The sequence below is a fragment of the Bos indicus x Bos taurus genome, chromosome 14 (assembly GCF_003369695.1).
Source record: "Bos indicus x Bos taurus breed Angus x Brahman F1 hybrid chromosome 14, Bos_hybrid_MaternalHap_v2.0, whole genome shotgun sequence".
Taxonomy (NCBI): Eukaryota; Metazoa; Chordata; class Mammalia; order Artiodactyla; family Bovidae; genus Bos; species Bos indicus x Bos taurus.
This window is the reverse complement of record NC_040089.1, coordinates 7,152,423-7,176,630: the sequence shown is the minus strand read 5'-3', so window position 1 is coordinate 7,176,630 and position 24,208 is coordinate 7,152,423. Positions and strand designations below refer to the sequence as shown.

The window sequence follows — 24,208 nt, the reverse complement described above, 5'->3', positions numbered from 1 at the left end:
TTTCTGAAACTCTGGATTCAAGATAACAGAAGTAAAGGTATCAGTGAGCCCAATGCAGACATTCATTCACAAACCAGGCGCAACACAACTCAGCGTAAGAAGTCACATGCGTGGCCTGGACCTCATCCAGTACACCCCCATCAGACAGGAGACGGGGTTCGAAAAGACGTCCAAGTTTCCCACCAGAAAACCCATTGCTCCAAGGAACGGCACCGGGCTTGCCTGGTTTGTTGTCTGTGCTGAGGAAAGTCACGATCAAGACCAAGCTTTCAAAAGTACCTCCCACTTGGGGTCTCCTTCGCTCTCCACCAACTTCAGGCCATGCTTGTTCTTCAGGTGCCTGTTGAACTCCCATTTGGTGCCATAGACGAAGCTGCACACTGGACACTTCAAACCGCCTGGAAGCACAGACACAGGTAAGAACGCGCTCACAGCCTTCCGTCCACATGCCTCAAACCTAAGAGATGCGTTCATCTCCAGTATTTACTTTCAATCCAAGCTTACTCTACTAGTAAACAGAATAGCAGCAGTTCAATATGTTTTTCCGGGCAGAGATTTTAAAACTTAATGCATGTCTTTTCATTTATTGAATCAGAATTTGCAGAGAATCTAATACACATTTAATATTTTAGGTGACAGAGAGTCAAGATGAGTAATATTCCTTTGGCTGAGTGGATACAGTGGCTTAAATCATTTTTTCACATTTTTATTTGAAAATAACAAATAATTTAGAAGCGAAAAGTAACTGAAGGACAACGGTTGCGCTTCTCAATCTCTTTTGTCCCAAAACACTAAGACAGAGGGCCAGATGCTCAGCCTCCTTCATGTCAGAAGTGAAGCCAGGGATATAAATCCCCACTTGAATATCCCCGTAAAGGACAAATGAAAAAGCGGGTCACATCCTGAAATGTCACTATTTATTTAACTGATTAAATTTGACAAATGCTCCAGGAAGTACCTGCATGTTTTAATTAAGAGAATATAAAACTCTAGAATTAAAAAGAAAAAACTGAGAGTCATACAAAGACTATCTAAAATTTTATCAGAAGCAGTAACTAAATTTGGAGCTGGACAAAAATCATTTGTTTGTTTGTTCATCTGAAGCACAGTTGGTTTACAATGAATGCGGTGTCAGTTTAACCTAAGTGTTAGTACAGGGAAGCGACTGAGCAGGAGTGCTTTCAGAAGCAGACTCGTCCCCCGGGAGGCCAGCTGCAGCCCCAGCAGTGCTGTGTGTTCTGCTCAGGTGCATCCAACTCTTTGCAACCCCATGGACTGTAGCCGATCAGGCTCCTCCGTCCATGGGATTCTCCAGGCAAGAATACTGGAGTGGTTGCCATTTCCTCCTCCAGGGGATCTTCCCAATGCAGGGATCGAACCCGCATTTCCTCCGTTGGCACATGGGTTCTTTATCATCTGAAGCACCAGAGAAGCCCCACATCAGGCCTCTAATCTACCGGACGTTGAGCAGGCCAGAGTCGGGCCAAGCGCTAGCAGCATCAGGCCTGCACCCGAGGGGCCAGGGCAGTGAGATGGGAACAGAAGGCCTCTAACTGGTCTCCCACAGCCACAGTGGGTCTGCTCTCCACCCAGCACAACGGCTGGTCTTAAAAACTCAGCTGAAATCACATCTCTCATAGGTGTAAGCCCCTCCACCGGCTTCCCTTCATAGCCAGAACAGGAATTAGTGGGAATGGAAGCTAACCCAGGTGGCTGACGGCACAATCCCTTGAACCTTGGCCTTTCCACGCTGGGCGAGCACAGAGCAGCACAGCAGGTACAACAGAGACAGCGGGCAGAGCCAGCACAGACCGTGCATGCGTGCGAGTGCTCAGCTGCTCTGCTGTGTCCAACTCTTTGTGACACTATGGACCACAGCCTGCCAGGCTCCTCTGTCCATGGGATCCTCCATGCAAGAATATTGCCGTGTCCTCCTCCAGGGGATCTTCCCAAACCCAGGGGTCAAAACAAACCTGTGTCTCTTTTGTCTTCTGCCTTGGCAGGCAGGTTCTTTACCACTAACGTCACCTGGGAAGCCCACAGAGACCGGCAACAGTTACCAAATCCTGAACTTCTAGAACATTCTACAGAAAAGGCAGCTCAGACAGTTGTTTTTCCGAAACTCAAACACACTGCACTTTTTTAGGCAAAATCAAATGAGCTTGTTCTTTCTTGCCTGGAGGATAATTAAACTTAGTTCTTCTTTGTTATTGCTTGTTCATCATCTAAAATGATGCATTTTCTTACAATCATCTTTTAAAACCCTCCAAGGCAGGAGAACCACTACCTTGTCTCTGGGTTAAGCTGACGTTGCTTCTATAAAGACTTAATCTGTGGCAATGAACACAAACAAACTACCGAAGGTTAAATTTAGGCTTTAAAATGAAATTAAGGATTCCTTCTGGGCTGTTCTTTAATGGAAACTAATTTAGGGAGAAAAAACATCCTGATATCATGCTTAAATTAAAATTAATATGAGAATGCCCCCACACTAATTAAAACTCCCACCTTTATCACGGTGGCTTTAATTAAAGAACAACAAATGGAAATGTGTAATCTAGACGGAAGGTGTAACTATGCCAGGTAATTGACATCAAAGCCGAGAAAAATTAATTTCCATTTCAATTCATTAAATGCTTAGGCAACACTTGGCAAAGGTCACGGGGAGACCTAGTGAGTTTCCTTGCAGCCCTGATATTAAGTGCACCCCATAAAAACCACAACCCCCCCTCCCTGCAAGTTGCAATCTTCCTCATAAGGAAAGACGAACCAAGCCAAAGGACAGAATTTCAGGAGCAATTCGGAAACTCCATCATGGCATCTTTTGTTCTTTTCGAAATTCAATCTATTCCAGAGGAATTTCAAGTAAACTATTTTCACTCCTTTGCAGCGGCTGACGTTATTGAAAATTCAATTTCATTTTCAATAATATAACTCCCAGAATGGCATGGATACTTGGTTGGACAGTCAGGAGATCTGCATTTGTCACTTGGCTCACATGACTCAGAACCACTTCCTTGAATTCTTGGGTCTTGGTTTTTTGTTTTTCCTATGAAGGCAAAAATGCTAAAGCTTATATCCTTATAAAAGGCGGTGTATTAAGTCAGAGGAGGAGAAATATCTTATGACATCCCTGATATGTGGAATCTAAAAGGAAATGATGCAAATGAACTTACAAAACAGAAAGAGACTCATAGACTTAGAAAACAAACTTATGGTTGCCAAGGGGAGGGACCACTAGGGAGTCTGGCATGGTCATGGACACACTGCTGTATTTAAAATGGATAACCAATAGGGACCTGTTATATAGCACAGGGAACTCTCTGCTCAGTGTCACGTGGCAGCCTGGATGCGAGGGGAGATTAGGAGAGAATAGATACACATATATGTATGGCCGAGTCCCTTCGCTGTTCACCTGAAACTACCACAACACTGTTAATCAGCTATCAGTTCAGTTCAGTTCAGATCAGTCGCTCAGTTGTGTCCGACTCTTTGCCACCCCATGAACTGCAGCACACCAGGCCTCCCTGTCCATCACCAACTCCCGGAGTTCACTCAGACTCACGTCCATTGAGTCAGTGATGCCATCCAGCCATCTCATCCTCTGTCATCCCCTTCTCCTCCTGCCCCCAATCCCTCCCAGCTTCAGGGTCTTTTCCAATGAGTCAACTCTTCGCATGAGGTGGCCAAAGTACTGGAGTTTCAGCTTTAGCATCATTCCTTTCAAAGAAATCCCAGGACTGATCTCCTTCAGAATGGACTGGTTGGATCTCCTTGCAGTCCAAGGGACTCTCAAGAGTCTTCTCCAACACCACAGTTCAAAAGCATCAATTCTTTGGCGCTCAGCCTTCTTCACAGTCCAACTCTCACATCCATACATGACCACAGGAAAAAACATAGCCTTGACTAGACAGACCTTTGTCGGCAAAGTAATGTCTCTGCTTTTCAATATGCTATCTAGGTTGGTCATAACTTTTCTTCCAAGGAGTAAGCGTCTTTTAATTTCATGGCTGCAGTCACCATCTGCAGTGATTTTGGAGCCCCCCAAAATAAAGTCTGACACTGTTTCCACTGTTTCCCCATCTATTTCCCATGAAGTGATGGGACCGGATGCCATGATCTTTGTTTTCTGAGTGTTGAGCTTTAAGCCAACTTTTTCACTCTCCACTTTCACTTTCATCAAGAGGCTTTTTAGTTCCTCTTCATGTTCTGCCATAAGGGTGGTGTCATCTGCTATACTCCAGTACAAAATAAAAAGCAGAAAAAAAAAAAAAAGACAGTGTGGGCTCAGCAGAATAACAGGCTCCCCAGAGATATTCACATCCTAAACCCTGGAACATGTGAAAATAAAACCTCAGGTGGCAGAAAGGATCAGGTAAGGGGCTGGAGATGGGGCTATTATCCTGCACCATCTGGACGGGCCTAATGTTATCACAAGGATCCTTCTAAGAGTGGGCAGGACAGCAGACCCCAGTGCCGTCACCTAACAAAGAGACTGCCAGCTTTGGAGATGGAGGAGGGGGCAGAGCCAAGGACTGCAGACAGCCTCCAGGAGCTGGAAAGAGAAAACATCCTGATTGAGATTCCAGAAGGAATACAGACTTGTCAGCAAACCTGACTTGAGCCAGTGAGACCAGCTTGGACTCCTTACCTTCAGAATGGCAAAATAATAAATCTGTGCTGTTTTAAACTACCACCAACCATGTGGTCACTTGTTACAGCAGCAATAAGAAACTAACACAGACGTTCAAGGGTAACTGGACCAAAGGCAGCTTAATTATCAACGGAAAGTGGACACAGAGAACTTTTATTTTATTGACATGTGAAACACGAAATCGGACTCGGGGAAACACTGCAGAGGGAAAACAAAGTGCCTTTGACCCTGGGTCAGGCCGAGTCAGAGCTTAATCAAGGTCTCCCTCATCCCTTCTGGTCCTCCCACACACTTCTCAAAATCTTGGTGATCTGAGATCCTCTGGACAACTGGGGAAGGGCTGGAAAGAGAAAGAGAGGCCCTAGAGTCAGCCTTGGTCAGGTTAGCAGTCAGACCTGGAGGCAAAGAAGCAGGAGAAAGCAGACAGCTCCCGCATGTGTAACCTTTCAACACGTCCTTGTGAGACCTTGTGTGGCCACCAGCAAATGCAAACCAGTCCCCAACAGGACCACACCTCCCCCTCTTCCTCCTCTTCTTCCTTCCTTCCTCCTCAACAAGTGCACAGTTGAGACTCACGTCAGGGGATGTAGCCCATCCGTGGTGAGAAGCCACATTCTGAATCAGGACCCGGGTCTGGCCTGATCACCTGTTCACTGTGTGGCTGATGTCCAGTCCTTTCTCCTCTCTGTACCTCCTCATTTTAAAATGGGAAAGATGATGCCAACCTCATGAGAGATAAGGTAACATGGAAAATAACAACCAACAGCACAGCATCACGTCACTGGAAGCATCTTCCACTAATGTATGGGATCTGGGCCCTAATAAAAACAATTTCAGAATAAAAATGTTCAAAATTCAAATAAAGGACTCTAGGTTGGCTGACAGTTTCTGGATTTTTTTCTATACAATTTTCCCGAATCTAGTGTGGAAGGGTTTCCCTGATAGCTCAGTTGGTAAAGAATCCACCTGCAATGCAGGAGACTCCAGTTTGATTCCTGGGTTGGGAAGATCCCCTGGAGAAGCGATAGGCTACCCACTCCAGTATTCTTGGGCTTTCCTTGTGGCTCAGCTGGTAAAGAATCCGCCTGCAATGCAGGAGACCTGGGTTCGACCCCTGGGTTGGCTGACAGTTTCTGGATTTTTTTCTATACTATTTTCCCCAAATCTGGTGTGAAAAAACTAAGACATGAATGTACATCAAAGGTATGGATATACGTGTTTACAATCTTAATATAACTGTTCAAAACAACACAAAGATTTCAGCAGATGCCACAAACTAAGCCTTCTCTGGCCCTCTTCCTCATATCTTTTCTTATCTCATTTATCTACGCCCCTGCTCAATGACTCCTTAAATGAGTGACCTGAGATAAGGTTCACCACCTGAGAGAAGCAGTGAACTTCTCTCCTATAGCAACGTGGGGCCTGTTAAAGGAGCACATACTTTCTGTTAGATGATCAGAACACGGAAGAGCTGCCCAGGCTTCATCCCCAACCCAGAATGACTACAAATGCCACCACATCCCAGTGCCTCGCACAGCATGGGGAACACGATGAGCTTAAGATACACTGTGAAGAAGGCGATGGAATAAACACGACAGGGAATGTGAGCCATTTATCAGGCACTGTGACATCAGGCACGGTCTGGGATCTTTGAGAATAAGATCTCATCTTTGCAAACTGATGCTCGGAGAAGCTGAGTAACTGGTCCCGGGGCCACAGGGATCACAGCGGGCTCCAGGGCTGTGCACCCGACCCTAGACTTGTGCCAGTATCCTGGGGCGACTTGAAGGAGGGCCATGAGGTCCCTGGAAAAGGACCAGCCCATCGTTGCCAGGCCATGAGCTCCGGGAACAAGCTGAGAGCTTGTGACGCTAAGCACCAAGCATCTGATGCCTCTCACAACCTCTAGTTTTAGTGAACCAGCTCCTGAGCTGGCTTCATCAGGCTTTTTCAGAGGAGGAAAGGGGCAGGCCCACTGAAGTGATACAACAAGAAAATGTATATTTTGTGGGAAAACACCTCATATCCATATTAATGAACAAGTGACTGACAGAGAGGAATAAACAAGAGATTGATCTGCTTTCAAAATATCAGAAGTAGATAAAACACAAGCAGCGGATAAAGCATTTATACAGCATTCAGTACAAGTCTAACTGCCAGAAAAGCACTGGAGTCCAAGTGCCTCCGGCTGAGGCATGGCTGGCACGTGGGTGGCACACGGCTGGCACGCAGCCTGCGCCCCCGGGACCAGACGTGTGCTGGAGCCAGAGGGAACCAGCTCAGTAGCTGGCTGGGCACATCCCTGCCCAACTCAGCGATGTCACATGGAAAGCTTGAAATTGGCCCCAGTGGAAATATTCGCAGCACAGAAACTGGAAAACGCTACGTATCAGCACCCCGTCCCCTGCCCCAGGAAAGCCAGCTGGTGAACATTTCCAGAACACGACAGGCGGACACCCCAGCAGCCTCCACTCCAGGGTTCACGGAAAAGGACCCAAACTGCAGGAAAAACACCACAGTCCCTTCCCTGAGAAACCTGCCCGGGAGCGGAAACCTCAGCCTTTTAGGTCCTCTCCCCGCCTCCTCTACAAAAGTGCTCGGACCCCCTCCCCAAACCCCTGAGCCTGGGGCAGAACCATCCTTCTCAGCCATCGACGGCTCCCATGTGTCACTGTTTCAACACAGCGGACGGACAAGGAGTCCTGCACTTGGTTTCAGGAGACTGCAACATCATTTTGAGAAAACTACATGTATGATTTTTTAATTTTAGAAATACTTTTTAATTTATTTATTCGGAGGATAATTACTTTACGATATGTTTCTTCCATACATCAATATGAATTGGTCATAGATATATATGTGGTTTTTTTATTATGTCATTTTAAGACCTATTCCTCTATCTCAAAACAAGAAATTATAAAGTCCCAGGAAGATAATTTTTAAGGGGTTGGTAGAAGAGGAAAATAAAACCAAACAAGGATGGGGAGAATTACATGAAATTAATCAAAAGAAAATGAGAAAAGTCCCAGTGAGTGATCCCAAACAACTCAGCATTATGATTCTTTTTATTCAGCCCCATCTTCTTCCTCTCTCCTTCTCTCCCTCAGACCTAAGGTCAGCGAGAGCTGTGTGCTCTTGAGGGCTCTGAGCTGCACTAATCCTCAACCAGCTCTCGGATTTCAGAGACAGTTCTCCTGCCAAGACACAGAGGCACGGTGTCTCCTATGAGCCAAAACACATTCCGTTGCTTCCTTCCAGGAGAGTCTCTTGATGGGGGCACAGCAAAAATACATAAACACACACATGAAGGCCAAAAATAGCCCTTCAAAATTAGAAAACCCAGACCCTGTCAGGGAATGCCAACTGCTTATAGAGCAAGTTAGAAAGTTAACTTAGGGCATGAAGAAATTGTAGGGCATGAAGCAACTTGACCTCAGCACGTTTTGTGCAAGGTAGTGATGAAAGTCTGGAAGCAGGGAACTATGACAGAGGCATCAATCAGATCCCCACACCTGTTCCCATGACCAAGTAAATGTCTATTTCCCGCCATCCAGCCTAAGAGTGTGAAGGATGTTGAAATGAGTCACTAGCCCTGTACTCCAATTATTTATTGTGACTCAAAGGCAACCCAGGAAAAGGGGAGGACAGAGGATGAGATGGTTGGATGGCATCACCGACTGGATGGACATGAGTTTGAGTAAGCTCTGGGAGCTGGTGATGGACAGAGAAGCCTGGCATGCTGCAGTCCATGGGGTCAAAAAGAGTCAGACATGACTGAGTGACAACTGAACTTCTGAAGGCAATCCACCCTCTCTTCTGTGATTCCTGGACAGCGGGGTCCTCAAAAATGATACACCAGCTCTAGAAGCCTTAGCATAGTTTTAGAAAAAAAAAATACAAAAGAAAGGAATGCAAATGTACTGAGTGCCCGACACTCAAGTGTTCTCGTTTCATCCTCCCGCAATCCTGTGTGATGGTGGCTGTGAGCTCCCCGTGAGGTTCGGGGCCGCCAATGGAGGGTAGGTAACCGGCCCAAATGGCAACGCACTGGCCTGCCCTCCAACTCCTAGAAACTGCCTTTAATACCAACACCAGGCACATGCTCCCATTATCCCAGTTGGATGACTTAAAATTATCCGAGAGTTTTCTGCTGCTCGTCTATTTCCAGACGTCAGCCCTGTCACCGGAAGTGCTGAAGGATACAGTCAATTCATTTGTTTCACATTAGGACGCCATTCATGGTGGTTACAGCAAGTGGAGCTTCACGCACCAGGGCCAGGGAAGCGGGGAGGGGATAGGTTTCTAAAATGGTCTTCAGCTTCAAAGAGTCACAGGATCCAGAGAAGAGCAACCACTGACACACTACACTCTGCAATCACTTTTCAGCTGAATTACCGGAGCACAGATGAAAATACAACAGCGTTTCTAGGTAGCAACAGCATGTGAGCTAAACCCTTGCAAATGGAAATGTGACCATGTATTGAAAAACCCCCAAACTTTTCAGATACTCGAGTTTTCACTCAATCTCTTTAGTTTAAATGTTCTAAATCGTTTCTTCTTTTCAGGAGGAATATGTAATTTGAGTACTCAAATATTTTTGGATAAAGAACCCCACCCATAATGTGCTTAATATAGTGCTATTCATAATTGCAAGAAGAGAAAAATCTAGAAACCCTAGAATGTTCAACAACAGGAGCATGGTTAAATATAGTAGGGTGGGACTTTCCTGGTGGTCTGGTGGTTAAGACTCTACCTTCCAATGCAGGGGACAGGGGTTCTATCCCTGATTGTACTAAGATCGTACATGACTCGGGGCAGCTAAGCCCGTGTGCCCAACTACTGAGCCTGTGTGCTACAACTGAGACGCAACGCAGCCAAAAAGGCAAAGTAAATAAATATTTAAAATAAATAAAGTGGGGTGCTCCCGCTTCATGCTGTATTGCAAAAGGCCCTTAGAAGTTAAAGTAGGAAGACAGTGTAAAAAAGGAAAACAAACTGTGTGTGTTAATCAACGTTAAGTAAAGAAAGTTAGCCATGAACTTTCATTTGTTCAAATGTGTGCATGGACTAAGGACAGATGGCCATACAGTTGACCCTTTGAACCCCCAGGTTCCACATCCTATGTGGGCTGAAAATGCAGACACCAACTGTTCTCTGCCATTTTACACAAGTGACTTGAGCATCCTCAGACTGTGGGACCCATGAGGGTCCTGGAACTGATCCCCTGCCGATACTGAGGGATGACTGTACCGATAAATGAATGTTATGGGAAGGGTCGGTAAAATGTGTGGATAAGTGATCACTTTTTTTGTTTAAGATTTTCATCAAAAGTGAAAGTGTTAGCTGCTCAGTTGTGTCTGACTCTGAGATCCCGTGGACTATAGCCCGCCAGGCTCCTCTGTCCATGGAATTCTCCAGACAAGAATATTGGAGTGGGTTGCCATTCCCTTCTCCAAGGGATCTTCCTGACCCAGGGATTGAAACCAGGTCTCCCACAATGCAGGCAGATTCTTTACCATCTGAGCCACTGGGGAAGCCCTAAGGTTTCCATTAAGGTTGCTGTAATATGGTCCTAGACGCAAGTAACACTGACAACTCACAGGGAGGAGGAGGAAGCGAACAGTGATGACCAGGAATGTGCGGGTCGTGCTGAGGGAGGTCGCAGAGCTGCCCCAGGGGGCCTGGCCAGGCACAGGGGCACAGCCGCTCGCCTACCTTGCTGGATGAGCGCGTCGGCCGCCAGCTCCCCGGTGCCCACGTTGCTGTACTCCTCGTTGGGGTGCTTCCGGTTGTAGTGCCGCTTCAGGGAGCCCGAGATGTTGCATGAGTAATGGCAGTGGGCGCAGCGGAAAGGCTGGGGGGACAAGGAGGAGGGTTAGGGCCAGGCCAGCCCCTGTGTCATCAGCCTCCACGGGAAGGAAGAGGCCCCGCACACACATACCCCACTCCTCCTCCACGACTCCCAAGGCCTGCGAGGAGCAGACCATCCCTCGGGAAATGCTCCAGGAAAAGACACAAACCTGGGGTGGCTGAGTCCTGCCTCTGCAGGGAACCCCCCGAGTGACTGGGCAGAAGTCCCCAGAGCAGGAGGCGACTCTGCTAAACAAGGCTGCTTTCATATCTTCCTCTGTTGTCACCCCAGAGTTTATATTTCTTGTTCAAGAAGAAAATCACAAAAAATCCAACACAGGAATCTATCACTTTTTTTTTTTTCAAGTGAATGCTATTCAAGTAGCTCCCCTTACCATTAATTCTGACGTACTTGCCTATCTCAATATAAGTGAGTTCTATGAAATTAGTTTTGGAACATTAGCATCTGCACAGAAATTAAAAAAAAAAAACCCAAAAAATGCTCTCCTGCCAGTGCTGGGTGGTCAGTGGGCACAGAGGCACGAAGGGGCAATTAAAATGAGAAATGGTCCTACGAACCTAATTCAGGCTCAAGAGTCAATTCCATCCTTCTTAGAGCAAAGCAGATAAACTGCCTCATAAGAGTTTCAACTCCATGTACTTCCCCACGCCTGTTCCTTGGTGGAAATGCTAATGAAAATAACTCCCAAATCGTTTGAGTAGATAGGTCAAAAAATGCACAGGTGAGTCCAAAAGAGAACCCAAGTTTCTGAGCTACTGATTTCTACAAAATCTTCAACTCTTAAAGCCAGAAGGGACGCTTTCAAAGACTGGCTGTGACCAAACCTCCCTCCGCGATGAGACAGCCTTCTTTCGTCTCTGATGTCTGTGATCTCAGCCTTTGTTACAGGCATGGAGGTCAGCCCCCTGGCCCCCTGCACTACTGAACGGCTCTGAGGTTTAGGGGGACAAACCTTTCCATCTATTCCATTCCCTGGTACCATCATTACCTTTTACAGGAATTTAATCACTACCTAACATCTTCTTGGGACCCTCTCTCCCTAAATGTTATGGCTGAGCCGCATCTGGGCTTTTCATGCAGAACAAGCTTGAACTTGTGGGATGTTGCCACATTTCAGCAAGGACTTCTGCTGGGGTAGTCACTGCAGGGCAGGAGACAGAGGTCAAGTGGAGCCTAGGTAATGCCCCATAACCACTGCCAGGCATAGGGTCTGACTGCATCATGAACAGGGCACCTCTTGGGACTCCACTTATGAAGCATATATTGTATTTACTGACATCCTGCTATGAGTCAGACCTTGTTCTCACCTGGGGACATGGTGACAAATGAGAGACTTCTGATTCCCTGAATGCACACGAGTCTTTGGACTTAAATATCAACTGCAAAGATTAAATGCTATCTAGGCAAACTAAATCACAACACTTGTTTCCTAAGTCAGATACTTGCAGATAGCAAATGACGCTACATCTCAAAGGAAAGTTATTTATTGAGATCTTTCAGGCCAGCATCCAGCTAAGAGTTATGAGGAAAATATATGCAGGCTGCAGCCCTGTAGTGCATGTGAGACTAAACGACAGAAAAGAAAGTGGATCAAAAACAAGGCAGGAAGCTGCCGTCATGCCTACAACATGGTGTTACAGTGCATTTGTGAAGTAGCGTGACCGGACAGAATTTATGACTGTTTTAGCTCGCCTTTACTGACAGCTACCATATGCCAGAGAGTTCTAAGTCTTGCATGGATTAATTCCTGCAAATCTCACAACAACCTCCTGCAGTAGGTACAACTGCTATTCCCATTTCACAGATAAAAAATACTGAAATGCAGAAGGGTTAGGGAATTTGCCCAAAGCTTCACAATCTCCCTGCCCTACCATTTGTCTGCGCTGGATTTTGGGCCCCTGGTCCAGCCTGCAACCAGATGATCTGACTTCCCACCTGTCTTCCCTGGAAGGGCATGGTTAGTTTGCGTGCATTTCCCAGACATAAGGCAGCCCACGTCTAACCGTCAACTTGGACAAACAAGGACTGCCAAGGTAAGCCAGGAGGAATACAGGCTATTCCTGGAGGGCTGGGACCAGGCCGGGGTGGGTGGGGCTGGGAAGAGGGTGGAAGGCAGCCAGGTCACAGGGGGACGCGCTGCGTTAGGAAACTGACTCGGGATGGGGTTTCCGGTGGGTATCAGGCAGGGGGTGACGTGCTAACTTCAGAAGAGTTTTCACTCTGGAAATGAATGGAGGGAGGATTATTTGAAAGGAACAAGACTGGAAGAAAGGAACCACGCATCCAGCTGCTGCCATGGTGAAAATGAGATCTAGAGGTCTAAAATGAGAGAGTGGAATAGAAAAACCACAACTAAAATTAAAACTCTGGATGAAATGTTTCTTAAAATGGCATTAAATGTATCAACTTTAAAAGACATTATGTGGGGGGGTGGGGTGGGGAAGCCACAGCATGAGAGACTGTATTCATAATATGTAACCCAAAAAGTGATCCCCACCCCAGATACATGGAGGATTCCTGAAAATAAACAAGAAAGCAAAACCACTCAATAGAAAAAATGGGGAAATATTTGAACAGTATTAAAAAAAAAAAAAAAAAAGGGGAAAGAGAAATAAATCCAAATGGCCAGAAAAATTTATGGAAAGGGGCCCAATTCCATTAACCATCATGAAAATGAAAATAAAGCCACACGGAGAGGCCAGCCCAGCAGGCTGGCCATCCTGCACGTTCCCCCGTCCCACCTCCCGCCCCGACACAGAGCAGCAGAGGATCTGGGCCGGGCACCCCTGCTGCTGGCATAACCTGGCACAACCACCGTGGAGAGTGGTTGGGCTTCACCTTGTAAAGCTGAAGACATGCCTACGGCCCTGCCAAGCACTCGCCAGGGGCATCCACCCCGGAGGCTCTCGTGGACGGGCACACCAGGACACGTGCACAGACAGCGCAGAGCAGCAGAGCTGGTGACGATGACACAAAAGAGAGAGCCCCGCCGCTCCCCGACAACTGCGGGGGTGAACTGAGCGGATGAACACTCCCGCGAGGGCTGCCCAGCACATGCTATTTCACACTGGGGAGCACGGACGGGGACTTCCCTGGTGGTCTAGTGGCTAAGTGCCGAGCCCCCAGTGCAGGGAGCCTGGGTGTGATTCCTGGTCAGATACTGCATGCCACAGCTAAGACCCCAGTGCAGCCAAATACATAAATAATTAGTGTTTAAAAGAAGAAAAAAATGGATGGAGGAGGATGACATGCAGTCTCACCAACACACCATTCAGTAAAGAAGCCAAGTTCAGAACAAAGAATAAAATAAATTCCACATATAAATCCATATATCTAGATATAGATATATATCTAGATGAGGATTTACATATGTATGTTTGTGTGCTCAGTCACTTAGTCGTGTCCCACTCTGCGATCCCATGGACTGTAGCCCACCCGGCTCCTCTGTCCATGGATTCTCCAGGCAAGAATACCGGAGTGGGTTGCCGTGCCCTCCTCCGGGGGATCCTCTCAACCCAGGAATCGAACCCTGGTCTCCTGCATTGCAGGTGGATTCTTTACCGTCTGAGCCACCAGGGAAGCCCTTATATATATATAAATCCATATACATGTAAATCCATAAATAGATACATATCCATATCCAGATATATGGATAATATAAAGTTGAAAAGCATACAGTGTTGCTACATTAGTCTGCGTAGGGATGTATACGCCAATGGTAGAACCACTAAGAAAACCAGAAAGTAATTTTCAGGTTAACAGTCACAACTCGGGTAGAGAAGGGGGTGGGCCCATGAAGGAGGTCTGAGGACAGGCAACGGTCCATCTCTGGGCAGTGGGACATGAGTGTTCACATCACAATTATTCATGCCCTCACATACTCGTATGTATATCTGACATTCTGGATATACATTCTATCTCACAACAAGAGAAGTAAAAAAGAAATGGGTGACCAAATGGGATAATATATGGCCAAAAAAACTCTCTTCACAAGGGTTTTGATGATTACACGTAACTTAGATAAAATGCCTTAAATGGCATAGCACCCAATGAGCGGCATGATTAATATTAATAACAGCAAAGCAGCAATGGCATTTATACCCTGACAGATAAAGCAATTTTTACCTTTATTTTCTTTCACCAGTGTCATGGAAATTATGCCGACACTAGACCAAGGTTCTCACACACCTGCCCTTCGTCATGTCTGAAAACGTCCGAAAAGTAGACTGCAGTTGGGAGCTCCCTCTAAAAGACCTGGTGACAGGTCCGGAGGAAATATGAACTATCACAGTAGCATCACCAAACCTGAGTCAAGTTACACGGTGGAGAGAGGTCCTGGATTATGCAAGTGCTGCCCTGGGGCTTGGGTTGTAGGACACCTTTAAGATTTACAGCAGCAAATCTGCAGCAAAGAAACCCGGAGGGAAGATGAGATTTTTTTTCCATGAATGTCTGAAGGGGACACCAATTTTCTAAAATGCAAGCCAGCACCAAGTCAGGCTGAGGAGCATGAAGCTGGGCTGGGCTGGGCTGGGGGCCCTCAGCCACTCACGCGTGGACCGCAAGGCGTGCAGACAAGCCCCTCATTGGCAACAATCTCCCCTGGGGGATGGATTAAACAGATGATTTCTGCAGCTTTCCCTATTATTATGTATCTTCAGTTTTGCAAATGACTTTCTGTTTCCAGTTACAGAACCAGTAAGATAGTGCTGTTTTCATAGGAGTATTTCCAGCCTGGAAAGTTCTGGTAAAACAAACTGCTCACTTTGCTTCCCTACCCTCGCTATCCCCGCGCCCCCCACCATGGGGACCTTTCACTGCACAGCCCCCCATCTGCATGGCCCGTGGAGCTGCCCGCCACCTCCAAAACTGAGGGTCAGACGGTAGGCAACACTGCCACACCGAAGTCCCCCATGCCTATATTTCCACCGGTTTCCAAGGAACGCACCAGAAAAAGATTGCACACATTCCCTCTGATGGGAATCTCCACTGAGACACTTCTGAAAGAAACACAATGATGAAGCGGGGCTTACTGTGCCTGCCGTGAAACAACACCACGCTTCTAGACATTAAATCTGCGCTTTGCTGAGAACAGCTCCTGCCGGGCCACGTGGGGCCTTCTGACTCATGCCACGTCCGGCTCACGGCTGGGGGTCAACAGCGCTGGGTCAATCTAGAGACCCCAGGACCTTGGGAGCATGCTTGGTTACATGCGCTTTTTCTCACTTTAACCTCACCGCCCCTCACTGCTACGAGGGAAGGAAGTACTGAGGGTTCAAGGCCACGCAGGGAACTGAGGGCAGAGTGAAGAGCAGGGAGGGCCCAGCAAGGACGGGCCGCTGAACTCCATGCCTACTTGTGGCTACAAGCCTGGCTAGGAGCCCAGAAGCGCGCCTCCACCTGGATGGCTTCCATGATCAGCCTTTGTCACGGCAGTTCTATAGAATCGATTCATTTACTCATTTGCTCACTCCACAAATGATAATTAAGTGTTGCCTCCGTGCTGAGTCTAGAACAAAATCTAGAACAAAGTGCCTCACAGACGAAACATTCTAACATAAACAAGGAACCACACCATCTGCCAGGTACCATCAGACATCATGGAAAAAATTAAAAGCCTGGCCCTTGGCAGATGTTCAGGATGAGGTCCCGAACTAGGAGACTGTAACGCTTCACAAATTTTCAGAGCACGTCCCCACAGCCTGCTCCCTTTCAGCAGAGCCACGTGCAGGCCCCTCACCCAGCAAGAGAAACACACGCTGGCCAGGTCAATCGCCAAAGAGTATGTCTGCACCAGTCTGGGGAGTGAGCTGCTCAAAAAGAAAAGCATGCATAGTCATGGGGAAAAGGACCAAGACTGTAAATCGTAAGAAGTGTGGTGATGCTAAGAAGGGACATTCCTAGAGAGCATTTGTATCCAGAATCCTGGCTTCCTTGCCTCCTCCTCAGCCTGAGTTCAGAGACAGATGTGAACTACACACATGCAGAACCAAGCGCAGGGACTGGTACACTAACCCCCAACCCGACACACACACGGAGAGCCTAAGGATGCACAGACGGCCACAGGAGACAGACAAGGGAAAAAGGGACACAGAGGCCGAAGCAAAGAGATACACTCCAGAAAGGAAAGGACCTGCATCCCAAGGAGGGCTGGGGACAAGTGGACATCCATGGACTCATGTTCCTGATGGTCAACCCTTAAAGAGCTTTGTGCCCGAAATTCCGACACTCCAGAGGTTGGGCTTCCCAGGTGGCACTAGTGGTAAAGAACCCGCCTGCCAGTGCAGGAGACGTAAGAGATGTGGGTTCGATCTCTGGGTCGGAAGATCCCCGGAGGAGGGCACAGCAACCCACTCCAGTCTTCTTGCCTGGAGAATGCCGTGGACAGAGGACTGCAGCCTGGTGGGCCACAGTCCATAGGGTTGCAAAGAGTCAGACATGACTGAAGCAACTTAGCACGCACGCACGGCAGCGGTTAAGACTCTGTGCTTCCACTGCAGGAGGGTTCAATCCCTGGTGGGGGAACTACATCTCATATGCTACAGCCAAAAACACTTTTTTCATTAAAAAAAAAAATAAAGAGGTTTGTGCCAAAGCCTTTGAAGGGATGCTGCCGATATGAACGAGAGCCACCACCCCCTTGTCCTTGTCCCACCAGCCACACCATGCTCTGCAGCCTGAGCCCTCGGTCAAAGCTGCCCATCTACACAGAAGAGAAGAGAACTGTGATTTTTTTTTTTTTTTTTTTTTTGGCCCTGTCTTCTGAGAACTGTGATCCTGAGAGCACAAGGCTGGGACTTCATTCCTGGGCCAACCACAACAGGGAAACAAAATCAAGCCTGGGACCAAGGATCCAGAGAGAAAAAAGCCAGGTCTTCACATAATTCACCAAGCACAAAGCCACCTCTGCTGTAAAATCAGGCCTGAGACAAATTAAACAATTTAAAAGAATAAATGTTTTAAAGCCATGGGGTACCACAAGGTCCAAAATGGCTTTACATTGAGGCAATTATCTCATCACAATAAATAACAGTAAATCAATCCATACTAATTGCTTTCCATGCAAGAGCTTAGAAGACTCTTCAGCGTTGTCCAATTATTGATTTTTTTTGGTAATCACTTATGCTGTCAAAATGCCATATTTCCCGAGAATATACTGCATACTATTAGACAGACAGGATTTTAATTTAACATAAAACAATCCAATTTCCTTTTTTTATCCCCCCCAAAGTGTTTTTAAAAATCTAAAATACAAGGAAGCTGAAGATGGTGTAACAGGTTTTGAGCAGAGATGTTTCAGTTCAAAGCAAATAAATGGCCCCCTCTGACCCTCTGCTCCCCACCATGACCCTTCCTCCTCCACACACATACACACACACTTAAAGGAAAAAAGGGAAACAATCTCAGATTCTTTGCTTTTGTGGAAATTAAGAACTGAAAAGCAAAATAAACACTACTAACAACAACCCTCCACTTGACTTCTTACTCTCTTTGTACCATGGTTCAGTAATTTCCACTGAACTTGGGAAGTGCTACGGCTGCTAAGTTTACACTCAGTCAGCATTTTACATAAAGATTTTGTTTGAGTTTTGATGGATAAACATCTAACTGCAGGCTTACACAATCAAAGCAGTGAGGGGTAAAGAGGTCAAGGGTGTCAAAATGCCCCTCCACTTGGCTTGAGAGTGAAGAAAGTAGAGGGTGGGGGACGAGGGTAGCTTTGTCTACGAAGATACAGCTCAACATCCCAGCTCCACTACTCACCAACTGTTATTTGAGTATATTACTTAACAGGGCTCTGGGCCTGTTTCCTCATCTGTAAAACGGGAAGATTAATACCTACATCATAGCATCTTTGAAGGCAAAATAAAGTAAATACTGACACACCTGTTGTAATGCCCAGCAGATGGCTATTATAAAAGGGATCAGTGCATCTGTCTTTTTTATTCTGACACAAGATACTTAAACATTCAACACTGTGGTGGAAGCTTATTTTTTTATATTTATTTATCTGGCGGCACCACGCCTTAGTTGCACCATGCGGAGTCTAGTTTCCCGACCAGGGGTCGAACCCAGGCCACCTGCATTGGGAGCATGGAGTATTAGCCACGGGGCCATGACCTCCCTGTGGCCGGAGTTCCTGGTGGAAGCACGAAACCATCTCCTGGGTAACAGATGTCATAGCAGAAATAAAGCCACGATGCTTGCTACAAGCAACACCAGGTGACTCAGCGTGCTGGGGATACTGAGGATCTCAGACTGAGGGTGACTCAGCGTGCTGGGGATACTGAGGATCTCAGACTGAGGGTGACTCAGCGTGCTGGGGATACTGAGGATCTCAGACTGAGGGTGACTCAGCGTGCTGGGGATACTGAGGATCTCAGACTGAGGGTGACTCAGCGTGCTGGGGATACTGAGGATCTCAGACTGAGGGTGACTCAGCGTGCTGGGGATACTGAGGATCTCAGACTGAGGGTGACTCAGCGTGCTGGGGGATACTGAGGATCTCAGACTGAGGGTGACTCAGCGTGCTGGGGGATACTGAGGATCTCAGACTGAGGGTGACTCAGCGTGCTGGGGGATACTGAGGATCTCAGACTGAGGGTGACTCAGCGTGCTGGGGGTACTGAGGGTCTCAGACTGAGGGTGACTCAGCGTGCTGGGATACTGAGGATCTCAGACTGAGGGTGACTCAGCGTGCTGGGGATACTGAGGATCTCAGACTGAGGGTGACTCAGCGTGCTGGGGGATACTGAGGATCTCAGACTGAGGGTGACTCAGCGTGCTGGGGGATACTGAGGATCTCAGACTGAGGGTGACTCAGCGTGCTGGGGATACTGAGGATCTCAGACTGAGGGTGACTCAGCGTGCTGGGGATACTGAGGATCTCAGACTGAGGGTGACTCAGCGTGCTGGGGATACTGAGGATCTCAGACTGAGGGTGACTCAGCGTGCTGGGGATACTGAGGATCTCAGACTGAGGGTGACTCAGCGTGCTGGGGATACTGAGGATCTCAGACTGAGGGTGACTCAGCGTGCTGGGGGATACTGAGGATCTCAGACTGAGGGTGACTCAGCGTGCTGGGGGATACTGAGGATCTCAGACTGAGGGTGACTCAGCGTGCTGGGGGATACTGAGGATCTCAGACTGAGGGTGACTCAGCGTGCTGGGGGGTACTGAGGGTCTCAGACTGAGGGTGACTCAGCGTGCTGGGGATACTGAGGATCTCAGACTGAGGGTGACTCAGCGTGCTGGGGATACTGAGGATCTCAGACTGAGGGTGACTCAGCGTGCTGGGGGATACTGAGGATCTCAGACTGAGGGTGACTCAGCGTGCTGGGGGATACTGAGGATCTCAGACTGAGGGTGACTCAGCGTGCTGGGGGGTACTGAGGGTCTCAGACTGAGGGTGACTCAGCGTGCTGGGGGATACTGAGGATCTCAGACTGAGGGTGACTCAGCGTGCTGGGGGATACTGAGGGTCTCAGACTGAGGGTGACTCAGCGTGCTGGGGGGTACTGAGGGTCTCAGACTGAGGGTGACTCAGCGTGCTGGGGGATACTGAGGGTCTCAGACTGAGGGTGATTCAGCGTGCTGGGGGATACTGAGGATCTCAGACTGAGGGTGACTCAGCGTGCTGGGGATACTGAGGATCTCAGACTGAGGGTGACTCAGCGTGCTGGGGATACTGAGGATCTCAGACTGAGGGTGACTCAGCGTGCTGGGGATACTGAGGATCTCAGACTGAGGGTGACTCAGCGTGCTGGGGATACTGAGGATCTCAGACTGAGGGTGACTCAGCGTGCTGGGGGATACTGAGGATCTCAGACTGAGGGTGACTCAGCGTGCTGGGGATACTGAGGATCTCAGACTGAGGGTGACTCAGCGTGCTGGGGGATACTGAGGATCTCAGACTGAGGGTGACTCAGCGTGCTGGGGGATACTGAGGATCTCAGACTGAGGGTGACTCAGCGTGCTGGGGGATACTGAGGATCTCAGACTGAGGGTGACTCAGCGTGCTGGGGGGTACTGAGGGTCTCAGACTGAGGGTGACTCAGCGTGCTGGGGATACTGAGGATCTCAGACTGAGGGTGACTCAGCGTGCTGGGGATACTGAGGATCTCAGACTGAGGGTGACTCAGCGTGCTGGGGGATACTGAGGATCTCAGACTGAGGGTGACTCAGCGTGCTGGGGGATACTGAGGATCTCAGACTGAGGGTGACTCAGCGTGCTGGGGGGTACTGAGGGTCTCAGACTGAGGGTGACTCAGCGTGCTGGGGGATACTGAGGATCTCAGACTGAGGGTGACTCAGCGTGCTGGGGGATACTGAGGGTCTCAGACTGAGGGTGACTCAGCGTGCTGGGGGGTACTGAGGGTCTCAGACTGAGGGTGACTCAGCGTGCTGGGGGATACTGAGGGTCTCAGACTGAGGGTGATTCAGCGTGCTGGGGGATACTGAGGATCTCAGACTGAGGGTGACTCAGCGTGCTGGGGATACTGAGGATCTCAGACTGAGGGTGACTCAGCGTGCTGGGGATACTGAGGATCTCAGACTGAGGGTGACTCAGCGTGCTGGGGATACTGAGGATCTCAGACTGAGGGTGACTCAGCGTGCTGGGGATACTGAGGATCTCAGACTGAGGGTGACTCAGCGTGCTGGGGGATACTGAGGATCTCAGACTGAGGGTGACTCAGCGTGCTGGGGATACTGAGGATCTCAGACTGAGGGTGACTCAGCGTGCTGGGGGATACTGAGGATCTCAGACTGAGGGTGACTCAGCGTGCTGGGGGATACTGAGGATCTCAGACTGAGGGTGACTCAGCGTGCTGGGGATACTGAGGATCTCAGACTGAGGGTGACTCAGCGTGCTGGGGATACTGAGGATCTCAGACTGAGGGTGACTCAGCGTGCTGGGGGGTACTGAGGGTCTCAGACTGAGGGTGACTCAGCGTGCTGGGGATACTGAGGATCTCAGACTGAGGGTGACTCAGCGTGCTGGGGATACTGAGGATCTCAGACTGAGGGTGACTCAGCGTGCTGGGGGATACTGAGGATCTCAGACTGAGGGTGACTCAGCGTGCTGGGGGATACTGAGGATCTCAGACTGAGGGTGACTCAGCGTGCTGGGGGGTACTGAGGGTCTCAGACTGAGGGTGACTCAGCGTGCTGGGGATACTGAGGATCTCAGACTGAGGGTGACTCAGCGTGCTGGGGATACTGAGGATCTCAGACTGAGGGTGACTCAGCGTGCTGGGGGATACTGAGGATCTCAGACTGAGGGTGACTCAGCGTGCTGGGGATACTGAGGATCTCAGACTGAGGGTGACTCAGCGTGCTGGGGATACTGAGGATCTCAGACTGAGGGTGACTCAGCGTGCTGGGGGATACTGAGGGTCTCAGACTGAGGGTGATTCAGCGTGCTGGGGGATACTGAGGATCTCAGACTGAGGGTGACTCAGCGTGCTGGGGATACTGAGGATCTCAGACTGAGGGTGACTCAGCGTGCTGGGGGATACTGAGGATCTCAGACTGAGGGTGACTCAGCGTGCTGGGGATACTGAGGATCTCAGACTGAGGGTGACTCAGCGTGCTGGGGGATACTGAGGATCTCAGACTGAGGGTGACTCAGCGTGCTGGGGATACTGAGGGTCTCAGACTGAGGGTGACTCAGCGTGCTGGGGGGTACTGAGGGTCTCAGACTGAGGGTGACTCAGCGTGCTGGGGATACTGAGGATCTCAGACTGAGGGTGACTCAGCGTGCTGGGGGATACTGAGGATCTCAGACTGAGGGTGACTCAGCGTGCTGGGGGGTACTGAGGGTCTCAGACTGAGGGTGACTCAGCGTGCTGGGGATACTGAGGATCTCAGACTGAGGGTGACTCAGCGTGCTGGGGGATACTGAGGATCTCAGACTGAGGGTGACTCAGCGTGCTGGGGGATACTGAGGATCTCAGACTGAGGGTGACTCAGCGTGCTGGGGGATACTGAGGATCTCAGACTGAGGGTGACTCAGCGTGCTGGGGGGTACTGAGGGTCTCAGACTGAGGGTGACTCAGCGTGCTGGGGGATACTGAGGATCTCAGACTGAGGGTGACTCAGCGTGCTGGGGGATACTGAGGGTCTCAGACTGAGGGTGACTCAGCGTGCTGGGGGGTACTGAGGGTCTCAGACTGAGGGTGACTCAGCGTGCTGGGGATACTGAGGATCTCAGACTGAGGGTGACTCAGCGTGCTGGGGGATACTGAGGATCTCAGACTGAGGGTGACTCAGCGTGCTGGGGGGTACTGAGGGTCTCAGACTGAGGGTGACTCAGCGTGCTGGGGATACTGAGGATCTCAGACTGAGGGTGACTCAGCGTGCTGGGGGATACTGAGGATCTCAGACTGAGGGTGACTCAGCGTGCTGGGGGATACTGAGGATCTCAGACTGAGGGTGACTCAGCGTGCTGGGGATACTGAGGATCTCAGACTGAGGGTGACTCAGCGTGCTGGGGGGTACTGAGGGTCTCAGACTGAGGGTGACTCAGCGTGCTGGGGGATACTGAGGATCTCAGACTGAGGGTGACTCAGCGTGCTGGGGGATACTGAGGGTCTCAGACTGAGGGTGACTCAGCGTGCTGGGGGGTACTGAGGGTCTCAGACTGAGGGTGACTCAGCGTGCTGGGGGATACTGAGGGTCTCAGACTGAGGGTGACTCAGCGTGCTGGGGATACTGAGGATCTCAGACTGAGGGTGACTCAGCGTGCTGGGGGATACTGAGGATCTCAGACTGAGGGTGACTCAGCGTGCTGGGGATACTGAGGGTCTCAGACTGAGGATCAACTTGAATTGTTCACGAATGTGAGGTTCTCAACACTCTGCTTCCTTGAGATCATTTCTGTACTTGCACTCCCTTGTTTACCAAGCTTAGACTGGAAGCTGGGAGTGATTTAGTTACACAACCACATCCTGGCTGACTTCGTCCAAATAGCCCCTCTGCTCAGTTTAGCATCTAAGCCCCTTACCCATCCCATGAGCTCAGCTGTCTGGTATCTTCTATATGTATACCTTGACTCAGCCTCCCATGGACACATTGTGAACGAACGCCTCTGGGACCAAGTTCATTGTCAGAAATACAACAAGGGATTACACTAATTCCCTTTGATTTGTGGACATCAGTCAACTATAACTTTTCGGTTGCTATAGGTTTCAATAGCTATAGGTTTTACATGATAACATAATACTCTATTAACTCAATTACAACATAGCTTCTAAAAAATGACAGAGTTGGAACAGTTAGCTGCTCTTCTGGGTTCCCACAGAGCTTAGCGCATAACTGTCTCGCAGCAGATAATGTACTTGCCTCTTACACACAGATGGCTCTCCCCAGACTCGTGAGCCTGGCGTCAGACGCAGGCCTGGCTTCACCCCAACCCCTGCCCTGGCACATGTTGGGTGCACAGAAAAGGCAGCAAGGACTCCAGGGCTGACACAGGACAGGGGAGAGGAAGCCCACCACCCTCATCCAATGCATGGAGCCTTCAGCAGGTGCACTGCATGCTCTTCTAAGGCTGGGCAGAGATGGGAAAGAGCTGCCCAGGGAGCAGAAAGCCACAGGGACACAGCACCATCCCAGCAACCACGCACCAACCAAGGGCCACGCTCGCAATCACACCTTTGAAAGGACAGCATCAGGCCTG

The 24,208-nt window shown here is 49.2% G+C and overlaps 1 protein-coding gene and 1 long non-coding RNA gene across 4 annotated transcripts in view; one reads left to right on the top strand and one right to left on the bottom strand.

Moving 5' to 3' along the window:
- Positions 1-24,208, bottom strand: part of ZFAT (zinc finger and AT-hook domain containing) — a 161,603-nt gene that overhangs the window by 27,693 nt on the left and 109,702 nt on the right. For all 3 annotated transcript variants that reach the window (XM_027560778.1, XM_027560780.1, XM_027560779.1), the window contains 2 exons: positions 10,370-10,508; positions 280-398 (listed from right to left, as the gene is read on the bottom strand). In XM_027560778.1, coding sequence (XP_027416579.1) covers positions 280-398; positions 10,370-10,508 — 258 coding nt within the window. The remainder of the gene's footprint in view (positions 1-279; positions 399-10,369; positions 10,509-24,208) is intronic.
- LOC113904086 lies at positions 350-15,173 on the top strand. Its single transcript, XR_003514403.1, has 2 exons — positions 350-416; positions 14,671-15,173. It is a non-coding gene; the product is annotated as an uncharacterized LOC113904086 (long non-coding RNA).